The sequence below is a fragment of the Chionomys nivalis genome, chromosome 9, assembly GCF_950005125.1.
Source record: "Chionomys nivalis chromosome 9, mChiNiv1.1, whole genome shotgun sequence".
NCBI classification, from domain to species: Eukaryota; Metazoa; Chordata; class Mammalia; order Rodentia; family Cricetidae; genus Chionomys; species Chionomys nivalis.
This window is the reverse complement of record NC_080094.1, coordinates 29,652,983-29,678,241: the sequence shown is the minus strand read 5'-3', so window position 1 is coordinate 29,678,241 and position 25,259 is coordinate 29,652,983. Positions and strand designations below refer to the sequence as shown.

Here is a 25,259-nt window from a genome sequence, read left to right as displayed (position 1 = left end):
CATTCACAGGCATCAACCCATTTAAATATATATGTGCACCCCCACACAAATCATTCTTTGTTGTTGTTGTTGTTTTGTTTTTTCACAACAGGGTTTCTCTGTGTAACAGCCCTGGCTGTTCTGAAACTTGCTTTGCAGACCAGGCTGGCCTCAAACTCTCAGAGATCCTCTTGCCTCTGCCTCCCAAGTACTGGATTAAAGGCATGTGCCAGCCCCGCCTGGCTCACAATAATTCTTTAATACCCATCAGAGATTTATTCTTAGACCACCTAAAGACCCTAAATAAGTAAGTAAATAAATAAATATAAATAAATATCCATGGGTGTTCAAACCCTATGTGAAAATCACAATATTTATGTATAACCAGTACATATCTTCCTTATACACTTTATTTTATTTATTTATTTGAATGAAAGGGCTTCAGTATGTGGTTCTTTCTGTCCTGGAACTTGTTACGTAGTCCAGGCTGGCCTTGAACTTACAGTGATTCTCCTGCCTGATTCCTGAGTGCTGGAATTGCAGAAGTGTAACCCCAAGACCAACTTCTAACTTATATCTTAAATCACCTCTAGCAACAGTGTTTAAGTAGTTGTTACATTGTCAGTTTAGGGATAGATAAAAAGAAAAACAGGTCTACATACATTTAACACAGGGGTCGTCTTTGTTGACCTGACTAAACACAGCAGCAAAGGTGTAACTGTTTTACAAAAATACTCTGCTGATTGTTAAGATTGTTCAACAGATGAAGACCGTTGTTTCTGAAGCCTGGAAACCTGAGCTCCATCCCCTGACCCCAGGTAAAAGAGGAAAAGAACTTCTCGACAAGGCTGTCCTCTGACCTCCATCCACATGGGCACTGTGGCATGAACACCATGCCCCCCACATGTATGAATAAATGATAATGAATGTGTTTTCTATTCTCAATTGGTTAAATCAAAGGATATGATATAAAACCCCAAGATTCAGAGAATGACTGGGGGTGGGGGGCAGGTCATAGAAAACAGTTTGCTGGAGTTGATTCTCTCTTTTCACCATTTGGGACCCAAGATCAAACTCAGGTCATCAGGTTTGGCAGAAATCATTTTTACCTGCTGAGCCATCTCAATAGTCCATCATCTTTTTGTCCATTTATTGCCCAAACATCATGGCTTCTAACATTTCTAACATGTTTGTTAGAAGCTTATTCTTACAGAGAAATTCATAGCAGAAATAGAAAATAAGCTTTATAAAAAAGAAGAAATTAGCCAGGGTTTTAAAAAGACTAGGATAGTAGCTCTGGGATAGAGCTCCTGGCTGGGATGTGAAAGTCCCCAGGTTCAGTTCCCAGTATTAAAGAAGGGAGGAAGGAAAGAAAGGAGGCAGGAAGGGCGGGTGAGAGAGAGAGAAGAGGAAAGGAGGGTAGAAGGGAGGAAGGGAAGAAGGAAGGAAGGAAGTGTGAGAGGAAGAGGAGAGGAAGGAAAGGAGGAAGGAAGGAAGTGTGAGAGAGATAGAAGAGGAGAGAAGGGGAGAGGAGGGTAGAAGCAGAAAGGAGGAAGGATGCTCTTGGAGAAGAAATTGGATTATAAAGAATGTTGACTTTCTGCTCTAGCATTTCCTAGAGACTGAACATGTTCTGTGTGCTTTTCAGTAGCTGGTGGCCTGATGTGGAGGTTTGAAAGATCCTGGCCTCCGACGGGAGTGACGCTATTATGAGCATTGGCCTTGTTGGAGGAAGGGTGTCACTGTGGGGGTGGACTTTGAGGTCTCTTTTTCTCCAGCTTCTCAGTGTGACAGTCAGTCGACTTCCTGCAAGTTGTAGCTCTCTCAGCTCCAGCCCTGGCTGTCCTGGAACTCACGCTGTAGACCAGACTGGCCTTGAAGTCACAGAGATCCGCCTGCCTCTGCCTCCCTGAGTGCTGGGATTAATGGCATGTGGGACCACCACCCAGCTTTATATGAATTTTATAATCGTTCTGTCAGTATCTCAAAAGAAACAAAAACTGCTGGGAATTTTATTGGGATTCCATTGAGTACCGAGTTTGATCTGAGCACATCTGCTCCCTCAGCCGTGTTGCATGCCCTGATCAGCATTTTTCTCAATTTACTTACAAATTCTTTAACTTCTCTCAGCAATAATCACAGTTTTCAGCATAGAAGATTTTTTCCCCATTTTACACCAGGTTTATCCTGAGATAACTCATATTTTTAAATGCCCTCATGTCTACTCCATCTAGTGTTGTAACAGAATATCAGAGATTGCATAGTTTATAAACAAAAGAATTTTATTTGAGTTCTAATTCTGGAGACTGGGAATCCAAGAATGAATGGCTGTGTCTGATGAGGGCTCCTACTCGTGGTAGCAAAGCAGAGGACAAGCAGGTCTGTTAAGAAGAGTACACGTGCATAGTGGACAAATGATCTCTTGAGTAGTACAATCGTGGGCAGGGCGGTGGCATTTTATAAAGATGTCTACTCTGGTGGCATTTCAAAGTTCTGTTTAAAAATATAATTTACTGCATTAAACATCACTGTCAATATCATAGTATATGAAGCAAAGACAAACTTATCAAAGGAGGACTGATTAGATGAATTGTCTCAGGTAGTACTCATGATAGAAAATGCCTCACAGCTATGTAGAATCTTGAGGTGCCAGACTGAAGATGTGGCTCAGTAATCAGGAACACTTGTTGCTCTTGTAGAGGACGTGGGTTCAGCTCCTAGTGCCCACATCAGGTGGCTCACAGTTATCTGTAACTTCAGTTCTAGGGTATCTAACACCCACTTTTGGCCTCCTCAAGCACCTGCCTACGGCACACATATGTACACCTAGGTTCACACATATGCACGTAAGAAAACAAAAAAGTCTTGATGTAGATGTATAGATAGATGTCTATTTATCTCTCCAAGACACTTTAGCTAAAACACAAGACACAAAACAGTGGGTAAAAAATAGTGGAACTGGGCCATGGTGGCACATGTCCTTTAATCCCAGCACTCAGGAGGCAGAGCCAGGCAAATCTCTGTGATTTTGAGGCCAGCCTGGTCTACAAAGAAAGTTCCAGGACAGCCAGTGTTGTTACATGGAGAAACACAGTCTCATAGTTAGTGGAGCTGGCCAGATGGATGGCTCAGCAGGAAAGGTTACTTGCCATCAGGACCAATGCCCTGGGTTTGGTACCCAGGCCCCCACGTGGTGGAAGGAAAGAACCCGTAAGTTGTCACCAGACTTCCACAGGCATACTGTAGTTTGTGCTTCTTCTACTCTCAAAACAAAACACTCTACATAAAAACATATTTAAAGTAGTATCATATCTACCTATAGACACAGACCGATGCATGTTTTGAATAACTCAAGAAGGCCATATTAAGAAAGCAGGAGAAGAAATTGGAGGGTTGCTGGCAAGGACAAGAGGAATTTTTTTTCATAGTATATCCTTTACCACAACTGAATTTGCATGATTATTGCCTCAGAAACAATAATGAAGAATGGGAACTCTTGGAAGCTAGCCTCCAAAAAAAAAAGCAAAAAGCAAAAAGCAAAATTTAAGCCATTGCATGATACAGGACCATGAGGTAAGCAAGGCCCACCCCTTTGACCCCACTCTGCCTCCCAAAGGATTGTTTTCTTGCCTTCTAAAGAAACAATTCCCGCTTATGTGGATGGAATAACTATACTGGGCATAATGCAAAAACTATCACACAGTTTACCACATTTAATCTTCTCAACAGCCCTGAGAGAGGAGGGCACTGATACTGCCACCATTTTATAAGTGACAGACTTGGGACGTAGCAAAGATAAGCATTCTGCCCAAGGCACCCAGTTTTTAAGAGCAGGCAACAGTTTACCACATCAACGATGCACCTGCTTCAAAATTCTCAACCTCTGTTCAACCACTTCTCAAGGACACAGTGTAAGTACTTGGAGTAGGGAGAATGCTCTCTATGGCTTCACCACCGAGGTGCCCCAGGAATGAATGAAGCCTATGTTTCTACAAAGACTCCTAGATAATTGAACACAATGAGAAGTACAAAATTCTCCACCGGTGCCATCTCACCCTGTAAACACGAACACGTAGCTATCAAATTAACCGGCGTTTATTATGCAAAAACTCTAGTTTTAACCTTCCCGTGAGTGCACCATCATAAGAGAAGCCTAGAGTGTCTCTTTGTCTCCAGTCCTTCTAGGTAGGAGTACTTGTTGAACCCTGATGAGAAGTGCGTGCAAGTGGCAAACAATTATGAAATCCACCAAATGATGTTTGAGGAGGATCTTGGCCTTGTTAGATCAATTCCTGTGTGTTGTCAACACCTACAACCTGCCACTCGTACATCCAGAGCTGCAGACCTGTCCCTGACTGGTATGCAAAGCCACAGTCCAGCTCCTCAAGGGGCAAAGTGTACAAGGATATGATGCTTCAAAGGGCTCCTATAGAGGCAGTCCTGGAGAACTTGGAGGAGTTGATTCAAGGACTTACTTGTAGGTAGACGGGTTATGAGACAAAGAGAGTCTATCTCATTAAGTAATGCCTCTAACATTTCATTTTCCCATTACTCCTCTTTAGTCTGTATTTTGGCTATTATTTAGCTTTCTGATAGCTCAGGTATTTAGTGGTTGTTGGTCTTTCTGATTTGAAAGAAAATGAGAAAATTTATTCATTGACATTTTTATTTGTTTACTTCCTAATGTTTCCAGGATCGAAACCAGGGCCTCATACATACCTTTTCTGTTCTTTTTTTGGACCACCTATATCTTCTCATCTCAATGTCTCCCAGCAAAATGCTCTTAGCAATCCCATACCTTTCTGTTTTAGCCAAGATTCACTGGAGAAACAAAACCAGCAGGAGATATGTTGGGAGGTGGGATGGGAATTGGCTTATAAGACTTTAGGGGTTATTAGTTTCATTTCCTAAGTCCTTTAATTGTTAGATCAGACCATCCAGGTATGTAGATGCTGCAGTTTAGATACAATGTCAATGTATCCCCAATTGTTTTTGTGCTGGAAGCTAAGTCTTCATCATGGTCTTGGTCTTGAAGTGGTACCATGTTTCACAGATAGTACGCGGTGCAGAGTAGTTGCTTAGTCACTGTGGGTGCTCCTTGATTGACAGCTCTTATGGGACCTTGGGCTGTTCTCCTAATAGTGTGCTGATAGTAAAGATGCCTGAACCTTGATGCTGTCTTGTAACTGGAGGTCTCTCTCCCTCCTGCCAGTTCCTGAATAACCACTCTGAGGCTTAATACTAATTACAAACTGTTTGTTCTATTAGCTCAGGCTTATTACTAACTAGCTCTTATAACTTAAACTAACCCATTTCTATTATTCTATATTTTACCACAAGGCTTGTGGCTTATTACCTCAAATCTTGCTTCCCTGGTGGCTGCTGGCACCTCTCTGACTCCACCTTCTTTCCCCCTGTCTTTCTGCTTAGATTTCCTGCCTACCTATATTCTACCTGGCTATTGGCCAAATTAGCTTCTTTATTAACTAATGGCAATAAGACATATTCACAGCATACAGAAGGGCATCCCACATCACTCTCTCTGGATTCTGATGTCACCATGTGATCTCTGTTATAACAGCTTCATCTTCATTGTCTTCTGATAGTAGGCCTTGGTCAGAGACCAAACCAAGAGGCCATTTGACCTTGGTCTTACAGCCTTTCAAAATACATGCTAATAAACCTCTTTCATGTATAAAGTACTCAGCCTTATATATTTTGTTATAGCATAGAAAATGAGCTGGGCGGTAGTGACTCACGCCTTTAATCTTAACACACAGGAGGCAGGGGTAGGCAGATCCAAAGTTCTGTTTAAAAATATAAATTGCTGCATTAAACATCACTGTCAATATCATAGTATATGAAGCAAAAACAAACTTAACAGAGGAGGACTGATTAGATGAATTGTCTCAGGTAGTACTCATAATAGAAAATGCCTCACAGTTATGTAGAATCTTGAGGTGCCAGACTGAAGATATGGCTCAGTAGTCAGGAACACTTGTTGCTCTTGTAGAGGATGTGGGTTCAGCTCCTAGTGCCCACATCAGGTGGCTCACAGTTATCTGTAACTTCAGTTCTAGGGTATCCAACACCCACTTTTGGCCTCCTCAAGCACCTGCCTATGGCACACACATGTATACCTAGGTGCACACATATGCACATAAGAAAACAAAAAAGTCTTGATGGAGATGTATAGATAAATGTCTATTTATCTCTCCAAGACACATTAGCTAAAACACAAGACACAAAACAGTGGGCGAAAAATAGTGGAACTGGGCTGTGGAATTCCTCCCCCAACAAACAAACACACACATACACACATGCACACTCGCGCACACGCGTGTATGTGTGTGTGTGTGTGTGTGTGAGCATGTGGAAATTTAGTGGTAGAACATTTACCTAACATACTCAAGGGCTCAATCAAAGGGGGGGGGAAGGACATGATATTTATATTTTAAAGGGTAAAGTTCTAATTTCAACATATCCCTAAAAGCCATGTCATCATTTCATTCAGTTGCTTTAATTAACAGATACAATAGTTTCATGTAGCTTATCCAAAGACCCATGTGAATGCTGGTTCAACACACAGGCCCCCGGTGCTGTTGGCTTACTGAGAACACAAATTTTGAATTAAAATTACACAGATTATCAGCTGCAAGACTTTTTATTCATCTTTAAAATGAGGAGACCAAAGTTGAAAGTGGTAGAATAAACCTATAATTTTAGTGCTCAGGAGACAGAGGCAAGAGGACTGTCATGAGTTTCGGGTCAGTAAGATCTACATAGTGTGTTGTAGGCCACCAGGGCTACATAAAAAGACCCTCTTATAAAAAAAATTAATTAAATTAAATAAGGGGCTGAAGTCAGAGCTCTTCTTCCCTCTAGTTCACCCTTAGACTTGCAGGAACATTAGACAGTGACTCACAGTCCGGGCAGGCTACTAGAGGAAGTAAAGAAAAGTATTAAAAGAGCCTCTTCCAAAATAAATATTTAAAAGGAAGAATTCTGAATTTGTTAAATGCTTATCATTATTCCAAATGTATAATTTTGCCATAAATACTTTAGAAATATTCTTTCCATTTGCTATGTGTTACTGTTGATAAAGGAGGCTCTCCATCTAAAATTATTATATGCCATTAATGTGTCAATCATAGCCTGAACATTTTAATTACTTTGAGTATTTATTGTTTAACTGTATTTAATTTTAGATTCTTCTAAACTGACCTGATGAAAATTGGGATGCCAGCCAGATGTGGTGGTATCCAACACTCAGGAGACAGGGGCAGACTGGTCTCTGAGTTTGAGACCAGCCTGGTCTACAGAATGAATTCTCTGAAAACATGTCTGGAAAAAAAAAATGGTGTGGGGGTGTGGTCAGGAGCAGGATGGTAAATGGTAAATGACTGTCTCTCCTGTTTACTCTGTGCTGCTGTGGGACAATGGTCTTTTATCCTGTCACTTATTATTATTTTTAATAAAATGCTGATTGGCCAGTAGTCAGGCAGAAAGTAGAGGTGGAGTAACAAGAATTCTAGGAAGAGGGAAGTTTCAGTCTGCAGTCATGACCCAGATGCAGACCTCGCCACGTGGTTAACACAGTCAAGAATTATGGACTAATATAAGAGTTAATAAGAAGCCTGAAATACTAGGCCAGTCAGTTTATAATTAATGTAGACCTCTGTGTGATTTCTTTGGGACTTAATGGCTGTGGGAACTGGGTAAAACAGAAAACTATCAACTGAATGGTGCTCGTCGTCAACACTGCTATTTTCTGAATGTGATTATTAAATTGTTATCTTAGAAGAATGTGCAGACATAAATAAAATACCTTAAAAATGAAAGGTGTAGTGTCACATCTCTGAGGGAAAGGTATCCTGGCTGTCAGGAGCCAAAGAATACTACGAAATCACACCACACAACAAACCTCATATAAGAAATTTATTGGGGAAGACAGACGAAGACGGCTGTCTCTACTCAGGAGAGAAATAGCAAAGAACCGAGAAGGAAACATACTTTACTTAGGATTTCTTGGGGGGTGGTAGGTATGAGCTTTCCAGGTTGGCCTGGGATTGGTAGGAGTTTGGGGCCTGATCTTGGGCTTTTTTTACTGTAGGGTAAATGCCTGCATTTCAAGGGGCTGGAAATGGTCCATTTAGACATTAGTCTGTGGGGTGGGTCCTGGTCACTCACTGTACAGACTACTCTAGAGGCCTAAGAAAAGTTATTTATTTTTGTCAGGATTGTAGAAAAACTTTGGTTCTATATGTATAGGTTGTTTTTCTCATTGTTGTGAGAAAATACTGAGAGAAGAAATTGTTCTGGTTCCTGGGTTCCAGAGAGTTCCAGAGCCACCATGTTAAGAAACGGATGGCAGAGTCCATGACAGCAAAAGGAAGGGCCAAGAAACAAGGCACAGGGAATTCTAACACTCATCTTGTTTTCTGTTTTTATGCAGTCTGGTCCTGCTGCCCGTGGAATGCTGCAGGCCATATTCAGGATGGACCTTTCCCTTCAGTTAAATCTCTGTGGAAACATCCTCGTCCCAGAGATGTGTCCCCTAGGTGATTCCAAAGCTAGGTAATTAAGTTGACAAAGAAGATTAATCATCACACACTAAAACTGGTAAAATAAACCTCAGTACACAAGCATGGATTGACTTGCTATAATGAGACGATAGAGCAAATAAGTGTAAGTCACATCCTTGCTTATCTAACCACGGGATGGGAGGGTCCTGCACTAGCCCTGCATATCACAGACCTGTTCGGGTCCTTCTCTGGTCACTTCACATGAGTCAAGCACATGCTTCTTGGGGTGCACAAACACACGTCTTCTAGAACACAGTACCTTGTACCCAGAACCCTAGCTCTAAGGGTCCCAAACTGCTTTACAGGGCCTCCAGAGAGCTCTTTCCTGGGCCATTCTTACAAGGAGTCAACACTAGTATTTAGCTTTAGGTCAAAAGGAGGCTGAGATAGGTTTGTGGGTGCAGATGGGATTTGTTGAATGGAGAGAAGATAGGGCACAGAGAGCCCTAATGTGAGTGAGGCATGTGAGTGAACCTGGGGTGGGAAATTGGGGGGTGTTGACAGAGATTTCTGTCCTGCCTGGTCCAGCAGCCTTTCAGTCCCAAAGAAACACACAGAGGCCTACATTAATTATAAACTTGATGACCTATTAGTTCAGGCTTCTTATTAACTAATTCTTACATCTTACATTAACCCATTATTCTTGTATGTGTTAGCCACGTGGCTTGGTACCTTTCATCAGCGAGGCATTCTCATCTTGCTTCCTCTGTGTCTGGGATGATGACTGTAGGCTGAGCTTTCCTCTTCCCAGAATTCTCCTGTTCTCATTGCCCTACCTCTACTTTCTGCCTGGTCACCCCACCTATACTTCCTACCTGGCTACTGGCCAATCAGCGTTTTATTAAACTATAAGTAACAAATCTTTGTAAGGTACAAAACCATTGTCCCGCAGCAGGGGGTTGGATTAGGAAAGGAGTCAGAGAAGTGAATTCCACCCTGGATGTCCACACTCTTACAAAGGTATAACGGTGAAGACAGGAAGAGAGACCCTCTTTTACTTATAGTCTTTTATCCTGATACATGAGAGCTTAATTAGATCAGTATTGTGTGTGCGTGAATGTGTATGCATGTGTGCTAGAGTGTACCAGTGGAGGTCAGAGGACAACTTCGGGGAAGCAAATCAAATTCAGGTTGTCATACCTGCAAAACAAGCATCTTTTGCTTGCTAAGATAACTCTCTGGCCCACTTTTTTTTTTTTTTTTTAAATAAAGGCAAAGTCTGTAAGGCCTGTCTGGAATTAGAGATCCTCCTGCCTCATTCACTGAGTGCTGAAATTATATGGATATATTGCCCAGTCCAGTTTAATTTGTACCTTTCAACATTTTAGCAGACAGTGCGGGAAAGAAAGGCTTAAAGTCATGACCTTATATTGTTGACCTTTGAGGGCTTCATTGCTTTCCCTAATGACCAGTTTAGGATTTGAAGTCAGCGTGACAGACATGCGCAGTGCACAGTGAGCGTGTTATGTCAAGGTGTGAAACATGGACAAATACTTCCAGAAACATCTGGGATACATGACACCTTAATTTTCAATTGAGTTTTGGTCTTTGCATATTTAAGAATGGCTTACTGCTGCAAACTTTTTAATACGCAGCCCCACCCCCATTCAGATTCTGTGCAACCACCATGGTGTCCTGACTCACTATTAAAGATGCTTTGGTTAAAGTGGCGCTTTGCATATAAAACTACTGGCTTGAGAAAAGAAACCTTAAAAAGTGTAGAATAAGGAACCACAGTGATTTCATACATGTGCTTATACATTTTTTATTTTTATTTTCCCTTTCTAAATGAGTTTTAGAATATAGTTGTCTTTCTTCAAGAAGCCTTTTGCCATGTGGATGGAGGCAATGATAAAAACTGATACTATGTTCTGGGTCTTTATGACCCCTAATTCATTTTAAATGATATAAGGTTAAATTAATCTTGCTGCCATAGCATGCCTAATTCACTCTGGGGTGCCTTGGATTCCCCCACAGCTGAACAGTGGGAGAGAGGATTTATTTGAGGCAGTCTGGCTCCACATCTTGGAGAACTGTCTGCAGAAGTAAATTGATTCACAAGTAACTAGTTAGAAACCAAATCTTTCTCTCCTGTAAAAGTTGATGGCAACTGGAGCCATCATGTTCCTAGGACAGAACGGGACTGTATACATCTGTTGAGTATTGGGAGTCCTTAATTTTTTTTTCCTTCTTCTGGCTTTTTGCTTTGCTTTTTAAGTGCTGGTAGCAAAATAACCTTGTTACAGTATCTCCCTGCAAATTCTAAGAAGAGAAGAGGCAGGGAAAGGAGTGGGAAACTAGAAACTGCATCTGATAAAATGAATACAGTCGGAACGAATTCTATAGCAGGAGCAACGCAGCTGTAGCAGAGAGGTGACACAACTCTCTGGGGTTCTGGTCCCTAAGTAGCCTGTACCACTAGGGTTCGCCGCCTAGCCAGGCTCTCAGCCTCCGCCCCGCCCCGCACGGCATCTTGCCCCGCCTCCTCGGCGCCCCGCCTCCGCCCCGCCCTCTTCAGGCGGCCTGGCCTCCGTGTTTACCCGCGTTGCATGTCGGGGCGGTCTCCTTTGGCAACGGAGGCCTTCGCGCTGCCCCGTGGCGATGCCGCGAGGGCGCGGTGGCGGTGGCGGGCGCCAGGTCCCCGCCGCGTCCGCGCCCTTGGCGAGCCCCAGCTACTACGAAAGGGTGGGCCAGCTCCAGCAGGCGCTGCGGGAAAGGTACGGTCGCGGGACGGGTCGGGGAGTCAGCTGGGCCATTCGGGTACCCTGTCTGGCGTTTCTTCCCATTCCCGCCAAAGGTTCGCCAGGCCCGGGACCCGCCTACCACCCTCCACTAGCTCCGGATGGGGTCCGGAGCACAAAGTTCAACACAAATGACCCCATGTTTGAGTTAGGCTCAGAGAGAATCTCCCATGGCAACTAAAGCCGTGTCCCTCAGAGGAGGCGGCCAGAAGTCAGAGTGGGAGTTCTTTTGCCTGCCAGTCCCCATCAAGTCGTGTGAATTTCTCTAGTCCTCTTCTACACGCCTCCTCCTCACTCTCTCTTCAAATTGTCATCCTAGTTTGACACTGACACTGCATAAATGATGACGGGTCCAGGAATGCAGACTGGAGTGGGGTGGTGTGCGTGTAACTGTGTATTTAAAACTCACACCCTGTTAAAATGCAGGAGTCATTTGGAGGTGTCTGGGGCTGCCTAAGTTTTTAGTGAAGGGATGAAATTTTCAACGAGCTCAGCTTTGAAGGTTGGTATTGCCTTTAATTAAGGCATGAAAGATGAGAACCATTGGAAAGAGCTAGATCTAAGAATGCATAAAGAGAAAATTGTAAAGCAATTGACGATAAATAACCACATGAAAGATAAGTTGTCGGAACACTTATTTAGCTGCCAAATTAATTGGACTTAGAAATCTCATTAGTTGACAAGAAAGGAAATAGATTTTTGGATCTCTTGATAAATAAAACATTTAATGAGTGTTAAAGTTACAGAATCATTCAGATGGAACAGGAGAGCTATAACAATTCTAAGATGATAACAATAATTGCAGGTGAGGTAAAGTGATTTTTTAAAGGAACTGCATCTCATGCTAGACTTAATTTTTGTCAGTTGTTTGTGAACTATTTGCCACAGGCCTTAGCTGTCCTTTCCACGTTTTTTCTTCTTTCTACATCCTGTTTTCTTTCTGATGCACTCCTGCTCTCCTACCTAGGGATCTTGTAATCTCCCACTTTAAAAAAAAAATTAATCAGTTATGGGTGTCCTGGTGGTAGTGTATCCTGAAGAGGCAGAAATAGTAGGATCACAGGTTCGAGGCCAGCCTAGACTACATAATGAGTTCCAGGTCATCCAGGGAGATCCCGTGTTAAAAAATCTCTTTGTATTATGTATCTATCTGTCTGTCTGTCTATCTATCTATCTATCTATCTATCTATCTATCTATCTTTCCCTGCAGAGCCTTTCTTTTCCAAACACTTCCTAATGTTTGTACCTTCAGCTTGCTTACTGCTTTCTTGAGGAACACAGGTGACATCTTTACTTTTTTTTTCTTTGGCCTACATTGAGTATTCTGGGAGGGAAGAAATGACACCTAGCAGACACTTTGGCTTACAGTGTAGTACATTTGGTGAAAGAGGTGTTTGGTAAAATATTTGAGTTTATGAGTGGAATCCAAGAGTCAATTGGCTAGTGTCTAGGTGTTATGAATGCCTTATGTGGAACCCAGTGGCCTTGTGTTGCCATTAAATAACGAAACTTTTCTAGTCATCCAAGGTGATATTAAATGTCTTCATATACCAGATAATTAAAAAACAAGACTTTGTTTCTGTGCCTTTAGCTCGTTGCTGTAGTTGAAGAGTCGTCTAGTTACCTTGGGCTTTTACTTATTTGTGTTCCATAGCTAAAGATCTGGTCTTAAAATGTGACTGATTTAAGTGACATTCTTTTTGAACTAAGTCAGTGGTGAGTTATTTTTGCCTCCTGTGCTCGAAACACCTGGCTGTTTATGGTCCTTATGGCACAATAACTGTGTAGTGGTGATCCACTTTATGTTTAGTGCTTCTTGCTTTAATTATTAAGCAAGGTAAGGTTGTTGACATTATATAAGAAATTGGAATCACATTTTATGGCCTGTTCATGGTCCTGCATTTGAAGATTTGTTTTATTTTTAAGTCAGTATAAATCTGTTCCTGTGTGTGATCATTTTTCATTTTAAGAATCTGTAAGTAATTCTAATTAATGCATACTGCACACAAGATAGAGAAGCAAATAACTTTAGAGAGAACGCTACAGTAAGAGCACAGGAGCACGAGTTCTAGCCATGGCAAGTCCTGAGACCTTGACAAAGGGTTGCTGGCCGTTTTGAACTTTGGTTCTTCAGCAGAATGAGGGAACTAAATTAATATATGTAGAATAAGGATTCATTTTCTTTCTTCTCTTCTTCTTCTTCTTCTTCTTCTTCTTCTTCTTCTTCTTCTTCTTCTTCTTCTTCTTCTTAAAAAAAAAACTAGGTTAGTAAGCTTTTAAAATATTAAAGCTGTGCTGGTGAAATGGATCCACAGGTGAAGGTGCCTGCTGCCAAACTTAATGCCCTGAGTTTGATCCCACCTACAGGGTGGGAGGAGAGAAATGATTCGTGAAAGTTGTCCTCTGACTGCCACACATGAATGTGCGTGAGCACACACATGCGCACATGCACACACACATACATACAAATAAATGTAATAACATTTGTAATAACAATTTGAAGCTAAAAGCCAGTCTCAGCATAGGGAGCGCTGTCTCCTGAAAGTCTGCGGTCCTCTTGAATGCTGCTATTTGGATAGCAGTCGGAAATGCTTTATCAATTTGGAAACTTTAGAGAAGCAGGAGATTAACGGCAACAACAAATAGTTGAGCCTTTCTCACCCCTTTTAGAGGCAGTCATTGAAAGGTTAGCTGAGCTGGTAGCTGGGCTCTCCCTTTGAAACTGCCCTGCTTTGAACCCCAGTCATCTTCTCTGTATTCACACATTGGTGTAATTATATAGCTTGACTGTTTTTCTGTGTGTATGTAGTGCTTTCTCTGCATTGTCGTGAAAGTCAATAATTGAATCTAAAAGAGTCTAATGGAGTGACATGTTGCAGTGTGGTATAGTGCCCACAAGTGTGGTAGAAACATATAAGTGGCACTGATGCTTAACAATTATTGTATATAAAAACATCCTTTGAAAGGTCCATTAACCAGCCCCAGTTATTTTCAATGGTGATATTGATTCAGGGTAACATATCATAATGGTCGAGAAATTGACACTGAGGCATTAGTTGAGTAGAGCTGAGGGTGATGGAAAATTGTAGTATTGAGGCACAGACAGAACAAGTGCCTTAAAATGCAGAATATCCAGCCTTGTAAGAACAGCCAGCTGTGAAAGCCCAGATGAGAGGCACAAGTGACTGAAGCGTGGGCTGTGTAAGCATCTCAGGTTTGGGCATTTCAGAGTCTGAAACAGAGATTTGCTATGTAGGCTTCACATAGTGATCCTACCAATAAGCCTTCTCTTTGACTTTCACTGAGGTAAATATCAAATTTTTAAGCCTTATGTTTAAACCTCGCACGAAGGACCACCATTTAGAGATGCAGCAGCATGGAGGAGGGAGTTGACGAGTTCAGCACCATTTTGCATGGAATAGAGAGCCACAATGTGTCTGACTGTGGTTGCTAAGATATGGAGTGTTTGAAGAGAGGAAGTGTGATTAGCAGGTGTCTGCATCCCCCGAAGAGGGAACTGAGACCAAAGATCTTTACATCATTATTAAAAAGAACTTGCAGTTTGGGAGGTGATGGAGTTTTGGAGAAATGGTGGCCCCCTTCACTAGATACCACAGATTCATTTTAAAATAAAGTCAGGCTTACAGCAAAGTTGCAAACATGGGACAAAGAACTCCAGTATTTTCCTCACCCAGATTCTCCTGAAGTCCCGATACTGTATTTTCATTTTCTCTTTCCATATGCCTATTCAGATCAATGCTCTTCTCTGCAGTATTTGAAACTGCAAGTGTGATAGCTTATCACCACTAAAATCTTCAATGTACTTAAAAAAAAATAAGAATGCCTTTTTAGATAGCCATGGTAGAGCTCTCACCGTTACCTGCCCGCCTGTGGTGCCAGTCCACACACTCACGCCAGACACCAGTTGTCCCAGCAACGTCCCCCTTTCCTTCTGGTCCTTACTGGTCTGGGGTTTCATTGGGAAACATGGTTTGCATTTTGTATGCCATATCTCTTCTGTCTACTTGGAGGGAAATTTTTGGTCCGTCCCTGTTGGTCATGGTCCTGACAATTTAAGTTTTCTGGGTCCTTTTGATGATTCCTCATGATCAGACTTCAGTCTTTCATGGCTGTAATACCATGGAGGCATAGCATTCTAAGATCCATTTAAGTGCAAATTCCCTGTACCATCTAGTCATTCATTTTTCCTGAGTTAAGCACCGAATTGGTATTAGAACCCTTGAAGGTTTAATAATCATGATCTCAACACATATTTCTAATGTGGAAATAAATATACGTTGTCCTTTCAACATTTATTCTGAGTCCATTCTTTTTTCTTTGTTTGCTTTCTGAGACAAGCTGGCCATAAACATTTTCTCTTACTTTGAGAATCCTTGTCAATTTTTGTTTTTCAGCTAGGTTTTCACTATATCCTCTTGCCACAGCCTCTCAAGTGCTGGCTTTACAGGCATGCACAACAGAGCTCCACTGATGTTGAGAATCTTGAGTTTTTGCCCTTGTTTCTTCTGCTTCTTTGGTGATAGGTCTTTGTTTCAGCCACTCATGACATTTTCTCTTTTTTCAAATAGATTGATGGAACAGTCTCACAAAGGCGTGATTTTAAAGGTTGTCATAGTCTGAATACAGTAAAAACAGCTTATACAATACAGTGACTTATTCTGTTGTTGTTTGTATTACAGTGAAAAGAAGAGATTCGACCTGGAAGACAAGCTTTATGAATACAATAAGTCTGATAAGTTCAGGTAAGAGGTGACAGTGATGAGTGTCCAGCTTGTTTGCAGCTGTTAGTCAAAATTTAATCCCTATACTTGTGGTGGTTGCACACACCTTTAGTATTGGCACTCTAGAGGCAGAAGCGGGCAGATCTCTGTGTCTCTGAGTTTGAGGCCAGCCTGGTCTACATAGTAAGTTCCAAGCCATCTAGGACTACATACCCTGTTTCCAAAAAAAGAAAAAAGAACGCCTACTATTATATCATAGTTCTTATAGTTGGAATGTTTTTGTCATTATTTTATTTTCAATGCATAATAATTTGAAGTAAATACTATGATTTTATATAGCTATTATAAACATTTTGTTTTCAGTGTTTAGTTTTTTTGTGTTAGCAATATGATTTTACTTAATTTTTTTGTTTTTGTTTCTCGAGACAGGGTTGCTCTGTAGCTTTGGAGCCTGTCCTAGAACTAGCTCTTGTAGACCAGGCTGGCCTCGAACTCACAGAGATCCATCTGCCTCTGCCTCCCGAGTGCTGTGATTAAAGACATGTGCCACCACTGCCCATCTTGCTTAAATATTTTAAAATAAGGCAGTATAGTCTTTTCTGTTCTTATTTAAACATATTTATTTCCTGTAGTGTTGTCCAGTGGCACTGTGCATTTCTTAAGAGAAGTATGTCATGACCAATGTGATACCATAATAATTTTCTTTCTCTGAACTTTCATATGCATTCTGTTCCCTGGGCATCAATGCTTTGAGTAAAATTTCTTAGATTTTTATTGTCTTATTAACACTTTTGTTAAAGAAAATTATTCTTAAGTTTCTTAAATTTGAGTTATATTATTAAAGATCTACTTTTTTTTCCTTAAGAGCTAAGCTGAAATGTGCAAAACTAAAGAAATACCTGAAGGAAATCTGTGAGTCTGAAAGGAGGGCTCATCTCCGAAACCAAGGATATTTAAAGAAGTTCGAGTGTGTCCAGACTTATGTTGAACACTTGACCACAAATTCAGAGAAGCTTCAGAAACTGAAGGTAGCATCTTGTTTTCTACAATGTGTTTTGAAAAGCTTTCCCAGATCAGTGGCTGCCACTTTCAGTTGTCTGAACAGGGTTATTTGTTATTGTGTGAATTTAAGCACCAGTAAGGTTCCTTTTAGAAGTCAATTCCCTCTTTGAGTCTTTTTTTTCTTTTTTTTCCTGTTTTGTGTCTTTTTTGGTCTGGGTTACTCTCTTCAGGTCAAGAGTCCATTAGGATGCTCCCTGGGAGTTGACCTCATGCTCCTGGCCTCTGTGGTATAGTGACTGCTGTTCAAGGCTTCCTTTTATTCTGGCACCTTAGTCCCTTCTAGTGCATGCCTACATGGTGCTCTGAAACTTATACCAAGGTTGGAGGGCCAGAAGCTTGTCTTTTCCCCTGCTGTTTGCAGTGGCAGGTGTTGTTGCTCAGGATAACCCAACAGAATACTGGCTATAGAAGAAGTTGGTTTCAGTGTTTTTTTTCTTATGGTCTAGCAGTTATTCTCTAGTCTAATTTTATTACAAAAACTTCAAATATACAGAAAAATGAAAGGAATTATTCTAGTGGGCACATATTCTCCACTAGATGTAACAAGTATAATTATTTTGCAGTATTTACTTTGTATATGCATGTGGACTTTTCTTTCTGAGCAATCAAAGTCTCTTGTTTACATCATGACCCTTTTCTCCTAAGCTCTTAAGCACAAGAATAGTCTCTTATATAATTATATTCTTCTTATCCTTAAAACTAACTAATCCACAGTACCATTTAATATTCAGCTCATATTCAAATCTTTTCAGTTTCCCTAAAAAGCATCTTCTATTTCTAGACCATGAGCCCACTAGAGTTTACATGTTATTTGGATATATATTATCATCATGACCTTCAAAGTCTATTTTAATCTAATTACAAAAAAATTTTTTTTTCATGGCATTGGCTATTTTGGCAAAGGCAGCCAATTGCTGGTCACTTGAAGTTTGAGTTTTGGTTTCCTTATCCAGAATCTGCCCCCACCTCCAACGGCATCCCCTGTGAACTGGAAATGCAATTGGACTAGCACTGCCTGGCAGGACTCTGTGCAGTCCTGAGAATGCTGTGTGTCTGTGCAGTGTCCTCTGATGCAGCCATACTGTGGAGCCCTGACATGTGACTTGACATTATTCTGCGGTTCTAGTTGATTTTGGTAAGAGTCCCAGGTGAATCATGCTCCTGAAGTGTTCAATAAGGAGTCCCTGGTGTCAGTGTCATGTGGTCCCACATGAGTGAGGCAGTCTTTGAGCTGTTGGTTAAGATGGTAACCTCTAGACACCTGTTTTTAAGATACTTTACCTCCTCCCCTAGAACATAGTAAATGATCTGTGGAGTGATGGCTTGGCATCTCTGGAAGATCATATTCTTCACTAGCCTTTTATCCACTGGTTTGGGGATCTATTGATGAGCCTTCCTGAGAGAGTTATTATAATGGAGGTTGTTCAGAGCGTCATTTTCAGTTACATCTTCCATTAACTGACCCTCTTGTCAGAGACCAGCTTCAACAAGGATATCACTTGCCAGGGTCAGGGCATGGGGATTAAAATATAAGTAAAGAGAATGAAGACATGAGTGAAAATAACAAACAGAAGTGTAGGATAATAACAGGAGGGAGTTCCAGTGAACACTGAAATTGCCCAAGTTCAATTTCCATTTGCTTAAAATACTCCAACCCCAAAAGGTAGGAGTAAGATAAAATACTGCATTCATGTGATACAATGAATGAACAGACCAGTTGAAGAATGATGGGCTACGTACTTAGTTAAACATTCTGTTGCCACCCTAGACCTGGGTGGAGTCCATAGTTATCTCCCTAAAAGAATAGGAACTTAATTGGACTTTTGTTTGAGGTAGAAACAGATCTATTCCTAACACCTGAAATACCAGGGTTGGATAACAGCCACACCTGTTGACAATAACCTTGCAAGAGCAGAACTCTCTGGTCTAAATCAGGATGACTTTAGTTTGAGGTAGAAAGGACCCATACCTGTGGGCCCTGTCACTTTCTTCTGTAACAAAGAGGAATTTCCTCTTTGTGCCCTCCCTATTTCTCAATAGCATGATGAACATAATGAGTTTTTACTTAATTAGTATGTTATCAATAGTTATTTTTGTTCCTATTTTTACAAAAGTAGCCAATGGGAGTCTCTATTTTTGGGTGCTTTGATTGAAACTAGTACCTTAAGGATGCTCAGCACATGTACTGAGCTACACCTGCAGCCATTGGGAGTCATTAGATGGCTCCTGTGCCCTTTGTACGTGACCCTTGGATTGTGTGTGTGAGCCTTATTTTCCTTGGGGCCTAGCAGGATGCTGTAAGTGTGCCTTGTGTCTTCTCTGCCTGTAGCCTTTTGCTCAAAGGGTTGTAATGGCTTAAGTGGGGCAGCAGAGTTTAGAAACCAAGTTCTGGGATTAGCTGTGTTTAAGCTTTAGCAAGTTTTGCCTCTCAGTATTCCAGTCAAGAGCTCAAGGTTCAGAAGCAGTTGCCATTATCCACATTGTAAACTACTTAGAGATTTCACATAGAAAGTAAAGCAGTGGACAAATCAGGAATAAAGGAAATAATAGAAAATTCTCTCATTTTTTATATCATGTGACCTTATCCAATGATTTCTTCTTATCATCAAATGTTGGAGAAAGGAATTGGAATCATCCTTTGTTGTAACATGAAGAGCCAGCTTTTTGGGGTTTCTGTCCTACCCAGTAACCCACAGCCGGCAAGCCCCCAAGAAAATCACACAGAGATCTCCATAAGTTATAAAACTGATTGGCCCATTAGCTCAGTCTTCTTATTAGGTCTTGTAGCTTATATTAACCCATTATTCTTATCTATGCTAGCCACACAGCTCGGTACCTTTCTCAGCTGAGCAGGTCACATGTTGCCTCTTTGGTGTTCTGGGCTGGACTGGTTGACCCGCCTATACTTCCTGCCTGGCCAATCAGCGTTTTATTAAAATACATGATTGACAGAGTACAAACAATTCTCCTGCACCACTTTGTAAATAATTTTATATTTAGAGTATTAGTTTTATATAACATATGTTTTAGAAACTTGTATAATGAGCTAGGAAAGAGTATCAGTATAGAGGATCTTTTTTTTTTCAGAAAAGAACAAACTTTATAAGAATATGGAAAGTTTTATTTATAACATGCTTCAAAAATCACATAGACTATGTTGCTTTAAATTTTGGAATAAGAATTCCTTGTTTGAAACAGTTGTGTTGATGAAATAAAAGAATAGGTCATGTAACTGCAGTTGGAAGAACATGAGATACATGTAGCGCTGAGATTTAGCAGTCACACTGAATCCACAGCTGCTTGCTGACCACATGTCCGCAGAACCCAGCACTAATGCCAGAAACCCAGTTTGTGACCATTAGTTTAGCTGTAAGCAGAGGTTTGTCCTAAATGTTGGTCTTTTATGCCAGTGTCTAGTGTTGGCCTTAGTTATGATGGAGTCATCTATTCCCTCTTAATGCTTTTCCACTTTGATGCCAGATCTTTACCTCCTTGCTGAGGACCTTGGGTAAATTACTTAAAGATGTTCAGAGCGCATCACCTACGCCTCCAAATGTTGCAGACTTTGTCCTGGATAGAGCATAGTTAATACACATGAACTTAAAATTTGTAGAATTCCAGGAATGAGAACAAGTTGAAACAATTCTTGAAAGATAGAGGTTTTTCTCAAGTTTCGTTTGGTCAGTTTCTCCTCCTTTGTAGAGATGAGCCTGCCCCACCTTTTTGTATATATAATGCTAAAGTCCTTTAGAATAGTTTGAAAGCTGAAAAAGAATGAACTGGCCTCATGGCTCAGCTTATGATTTTCTGCAGTGGCTCTGAGCAGTGTGGGCTGAGAATGGATGGGTAGGGGTGCACATGGGGCTGGAGAATTAGTCATGTACTCCTATAGACAGAGAAACTTCCCTGGGTTTTGAGAGGCCCTAGACACAGGTACTCAGGTACTGGAACTTTGGAGCACAGAAAAAGGCCCTTAAGACACATATAGAGTATTTATTTGCTAATATATGTGCAGCCTCCCACACTGTATTAGGCATGGCACCAGCATGTCATAATTCAGGAAGGGCAAGCCTCACCCAATTATGAGGTGGTAGACCAGGTATCTTAGGTCAGAGCCCAGGTGCTGATCTGTACCTGCTCACTACCCCACCTCAGTCCTATGATGCACCCCTCATACTTACATACACATAGTCTCTCTCCCTGTCTTCCTTCCTCTACCTCTCCCATCCTGTATCTTCCCACTGTTTTTCTACTTCACTGTTTCTCTACTTCTTTATCTGTTGGACATGTGCACCCTTTCTCTCATGATCACATATACCCACAGTCCTTTAACCTGCTGAACAAACAGCATTTCCTTGAATGCCCCACATTATCTCATACCTGCCTTTGTCACTTTGCCCTGTCTTAAGTCTGTGTCGTAATTACCTCTGTCCTTCCCTCATGATATTCTGTTTATGTATTGGTTGTTCTTATTTCACTGTGGGTTCCTTGTCTTAGGATGTCAGTGCTCTGTGTCCCATCCAGACTGTGATTCCAGTAAGCACTCAGTAAACATTGAGACCTGATTGAAAGTCAGTTCTTCCATATTTGGGGTCTGGTTGTTTTAATAGATTATAGCCACTTATGTGAGAACTAATATGGGGTTAGTTATGTCTTATGTATACCTTGTTACTGTAAGTGCTAGTTGAATAAATGCACGTTCTCTTGTGTCTTCTAGTGAGACTCTACTCTCTAGGAGGAAGCACGGGTATTGGGAAAAAATAGGGGGAGAGAAAACCAAAGATTCACCTGTGAATCAAATTAAACAATTTGTCACTGTGCCCATCTTCAGTTATAACCTGTGGAAGTGGGGCTGCTGACCGTAAATATCTGTTTAGCGTAAGCTGTTTCCCTAGTCTGTAATTGAGAATCAGCTGTGCGATTGCAAAAACCAGGGAGGGAAAGAAAGTAGTAGGAAAGAAGGGTAGAGGGGACTTTGTCAGGCAAATGACAGTGTGGGGAAGGGAAAAAGGAGTGACAGTGAGAATGCATAGGAATGCAGTAGGGGGGAAATGTGTTGTGAGTGCGGGGAGAGCCCAGAGACCTGTAGGACTGCTTGTCTCCTCTTCCCATGGCCCAACTTATTGTTAACGGTGCCTAGTAATTTAGCTGAGTCAATTGCTTTTGCGTATGAGGAAGCGAGTGGAAAGGTTCTCTTAAATTTAGGTGGACAGCATCACCAGTGCCATGAAGCAGAACTGTTACTGACAGAAGGTGTTATCACATAGGTTAACTCAGAGCTGTTAGTTTATAAAAACGGGTTTCCCAGGTTGGGGAAAATGACAAGAGGGTCGTCCTGGGGATTCTGGATTAGGTGAGGCTACCGGGACATGAGTTGCCCTGCCCCCTAAATCAACAAATCTAACCACGAAAAGTTTGTGTGTCAGAAAGGAAAGGAAGACTGGAGGAGTATACACTAGAGAGAAAGGATCTGTTCCAAGCCCTGATGTTTTAAGGAAACAGAAAAAACTCCTGAGCCTGATCAGAGAGATTAGGGATGAGACAAGAGAATGAAGATGCAAACAAGGACATGTCCTCTGTCGAACTAGACTTTTTTTCTTTTTTCTCTTCTTTCTTTCTTTCTTTCTTTCTTGCTTGCTTGCTTGCTTGCTTGCTTGCTTGCAAGAACAGTTAGGAAAATTAATCTGTATGCTATTTTAGAACCAAACTTAAAAAAACCTTTTCAAGACCTTTCTTGTACGGCTCAGGTACACATGAATTCACCATTCTCCTGCCTCTGCCTCCTCCCTGAGTATTGGTGTGTATCCATTCTAAATAAACTTACAAAAGTAGTAGAATCCTTTGCTTTTGTTTAATTGCAACTGGAGAGAAGGTGGCACTAGGGAGCTAATAGTCCCGCAGCTGGACAATTTCTAGCATCCAGAAGATAGATATGGTAGTTACTAAATGTCCAGAAAGGGCAAAGAAAAGAACGGAATATTCTAGGTGGTTATCCTTTTAAAGGGTACAAAGATATAGTTTGTATTTTGTTATTAATTTACGGTAGCATCACTCTGCTTTCAAAATTTATTAAACAATTTTTTTTGATCCATACTTTAGGAAGAGTACCTTATTGTTCAGTAAACTTCAGTGTGTTGAGAACAGTGTAGGTCAGGCTCTTGAGAATGCATTTCTTACTGTTTCTTTGAAACTTTATGCAGTTATCATTTGCTCTTTGCTACAACACAATTAATTGAATAAAACCCTTGTGCTTCTGTGAGAAAGTGCTCTGTTTGGGAGGTGGCTCTGAAATGATCCCTAATAACCAGACTGGTCCAATACTCACTGATCATAACAAAAAAATTATAGTCACAGCAGGAACAGTTTTATGTGTTTTTATTTTATGTCTATTGTAATCTGACTCTCGTCCTTTAAAGGTACTTCTCCTAGTATCTGACAAGTTTGCAGTTTGAAAGCGTTTGGGCTTAGGAATCGAGTCTGTCAGAATTCAAACGTGTAGACGCAGAGCAGAAGCGTGGGAACTGCGTTTTGATAGCTGCCTATTCCACTATCTTTGTTTACTTTATCATCTTATTGTATCATTTGCACTGGTCTTATATAAACTTTAGCTACATAGTTCCTTGATCATTATTACCCTCTGTCATGTTAATAATAGCACCTGTTAGAAGAAATAGCATTATTAAAAAGGTGGGCATGTATAATATCTTTAAAAATGTTAAGGCAGATGTTCAGTTTGGGTTATTGTCACTTATGCATTTTTTGTCTGTCAAAACAAATTTCAGACCTAGTTTTTGTTTAGAATGGGAGCTAAGGAAACAGCCTTTAATTCATTATCTCGGAGGTATGTTTCTAATTGTTTGTATAACTGCTTAATTCAGAAACATCCTGATACTTATCTGTGATGGTCTGCAATCAGCGGCTTTTTAAGGCTTTGAGTAGGAATATACTGAATCAAAGTACTTTCATGCTGTGCATTTTAGAGGAATACATTTTGGAACTGAATCATTTCCTTTTTTCATATAGTTTCATATATATGGTTATAGCGAGGTGACAATGCAGGCCTTTTGATGCAGTTACTCATGCCCACGCAAACTTGATTTTGATGGTACTGGTGACTGCCTACAGTATACTCTTATTTTTAGAGAATAAAACTGATTCAAGTTGATGCCCTAGTAAAGAATGTACTGAATTTTGTGACTCTGAGGATCCTAGTGATATAAGATAAAATATGTAATGATACAACAAACCCATAGGACTTCTTTCTTTTCTTTCTTTCTTTCTTTCTTTCTTTCTTTCTTTCTTTCTCTCTTTCTCTCTTTCTTTCTTTTTTTCCTTTTAGGCTTTGAAAATAGATATCTAACATCTAACTTTTAGAATCAAATAACTGGGTTTTCATGATAGTTTAAAGAAAATATGCTATTGCTGTGTATTGAGGATTAAGGTTTTCCATAAAAAGGTAGAAAACTAAAAATCCACTAAGCCTTGTTTTACTTTAAAATTATGTAGCATTTCATAGAGTTCAACTTTTGATATATTATTTGTGAAATTGCCTTTTTTCTAAGATAAGCTGAATTTCTCAGCAACGTCAGCTTCTTTCTGCTCCATTGTTCCTCTTTTTGTTGCAAAGATGGCAAGCTATAGGTGGCTTTTACTTATAACACTGATAGTATCTCCCATAAAATCAAACTTTGTTTATGTTTAGACTGAATATGAGGCCGAGATGAAGAAGATGCACCTCCTATTGAAAGACAGCCTGGGGACGGAAGGTGAAGCCAGAGAAAAGGTAGCACAGTAAGGCGATGGATTTTATGGTTTTTAGACATAAAATTTAGACAATTTTTAGAGTGTTCATATGTTGAGAGTTTTAAATAAAATTATCTTATTATAAGGAGTTTTTGATGGAACCATGATTATCTAAAGAATTTTGCTTCTATGATACTGTTTTAATGTCTAATTTAATTAAATTTGCCAAAAGGTAGTCACTTGGACTTAAGATTTTATAGAAAACTGAAGGGGTTGCAAAAGGTAAAACTGTATTTTTATCATTAGTGTTTTGTAGCTGCTTTTCATTGGATTGAGAAATGTTTTAAATGAAAATAAACTAAGTATGGTGCTTTGATTCTTTCCTTTTATGTATAATTTTTACATTT

General features: G+C 40.6%; 1 protein-coding gene across 3 annotated transcripts in view; it reads left to right on the top strand.

Annotated features, from left to right (window-relative positions):
* The first annotated feature begins 11,101 nt into the window (after window positions 1-11,101).
* The window catches only part of Kiz (kizuna centrosomal protein), a 110,148-nt gene continuing 95,990 nt past the window's right edge, over window positions 11,102-25,259 (top strand). For 2 of the 3 annotated variants that reach the window (XM_057781488.1, XM_057781487.1), the window contains exons 1-4: window positions 11,102-11,281; window positions 16,006-16,068; window positions 16,913-17,075; window positions 24,812-24,892. In XM_057781488.1, the coding sequence (XP_057637471.1) occupies window positions 11,166-11,281; window positions 16,006-16,068; window positions 16,913-17,075; window positions 24,812-24,892 (423 nt within the window). In that variant the 5' untranslated portion in view covers window positions 11,102-11,165. The remainder of the gene's footprint in view (window positions 11,282-16,005; window positions 16,069-16,912; window positions 17,076-24,811; window positions 24,893-25,259) is intronic. The other variant, XM_057781489.1, reaches the window with a different exon arrangement.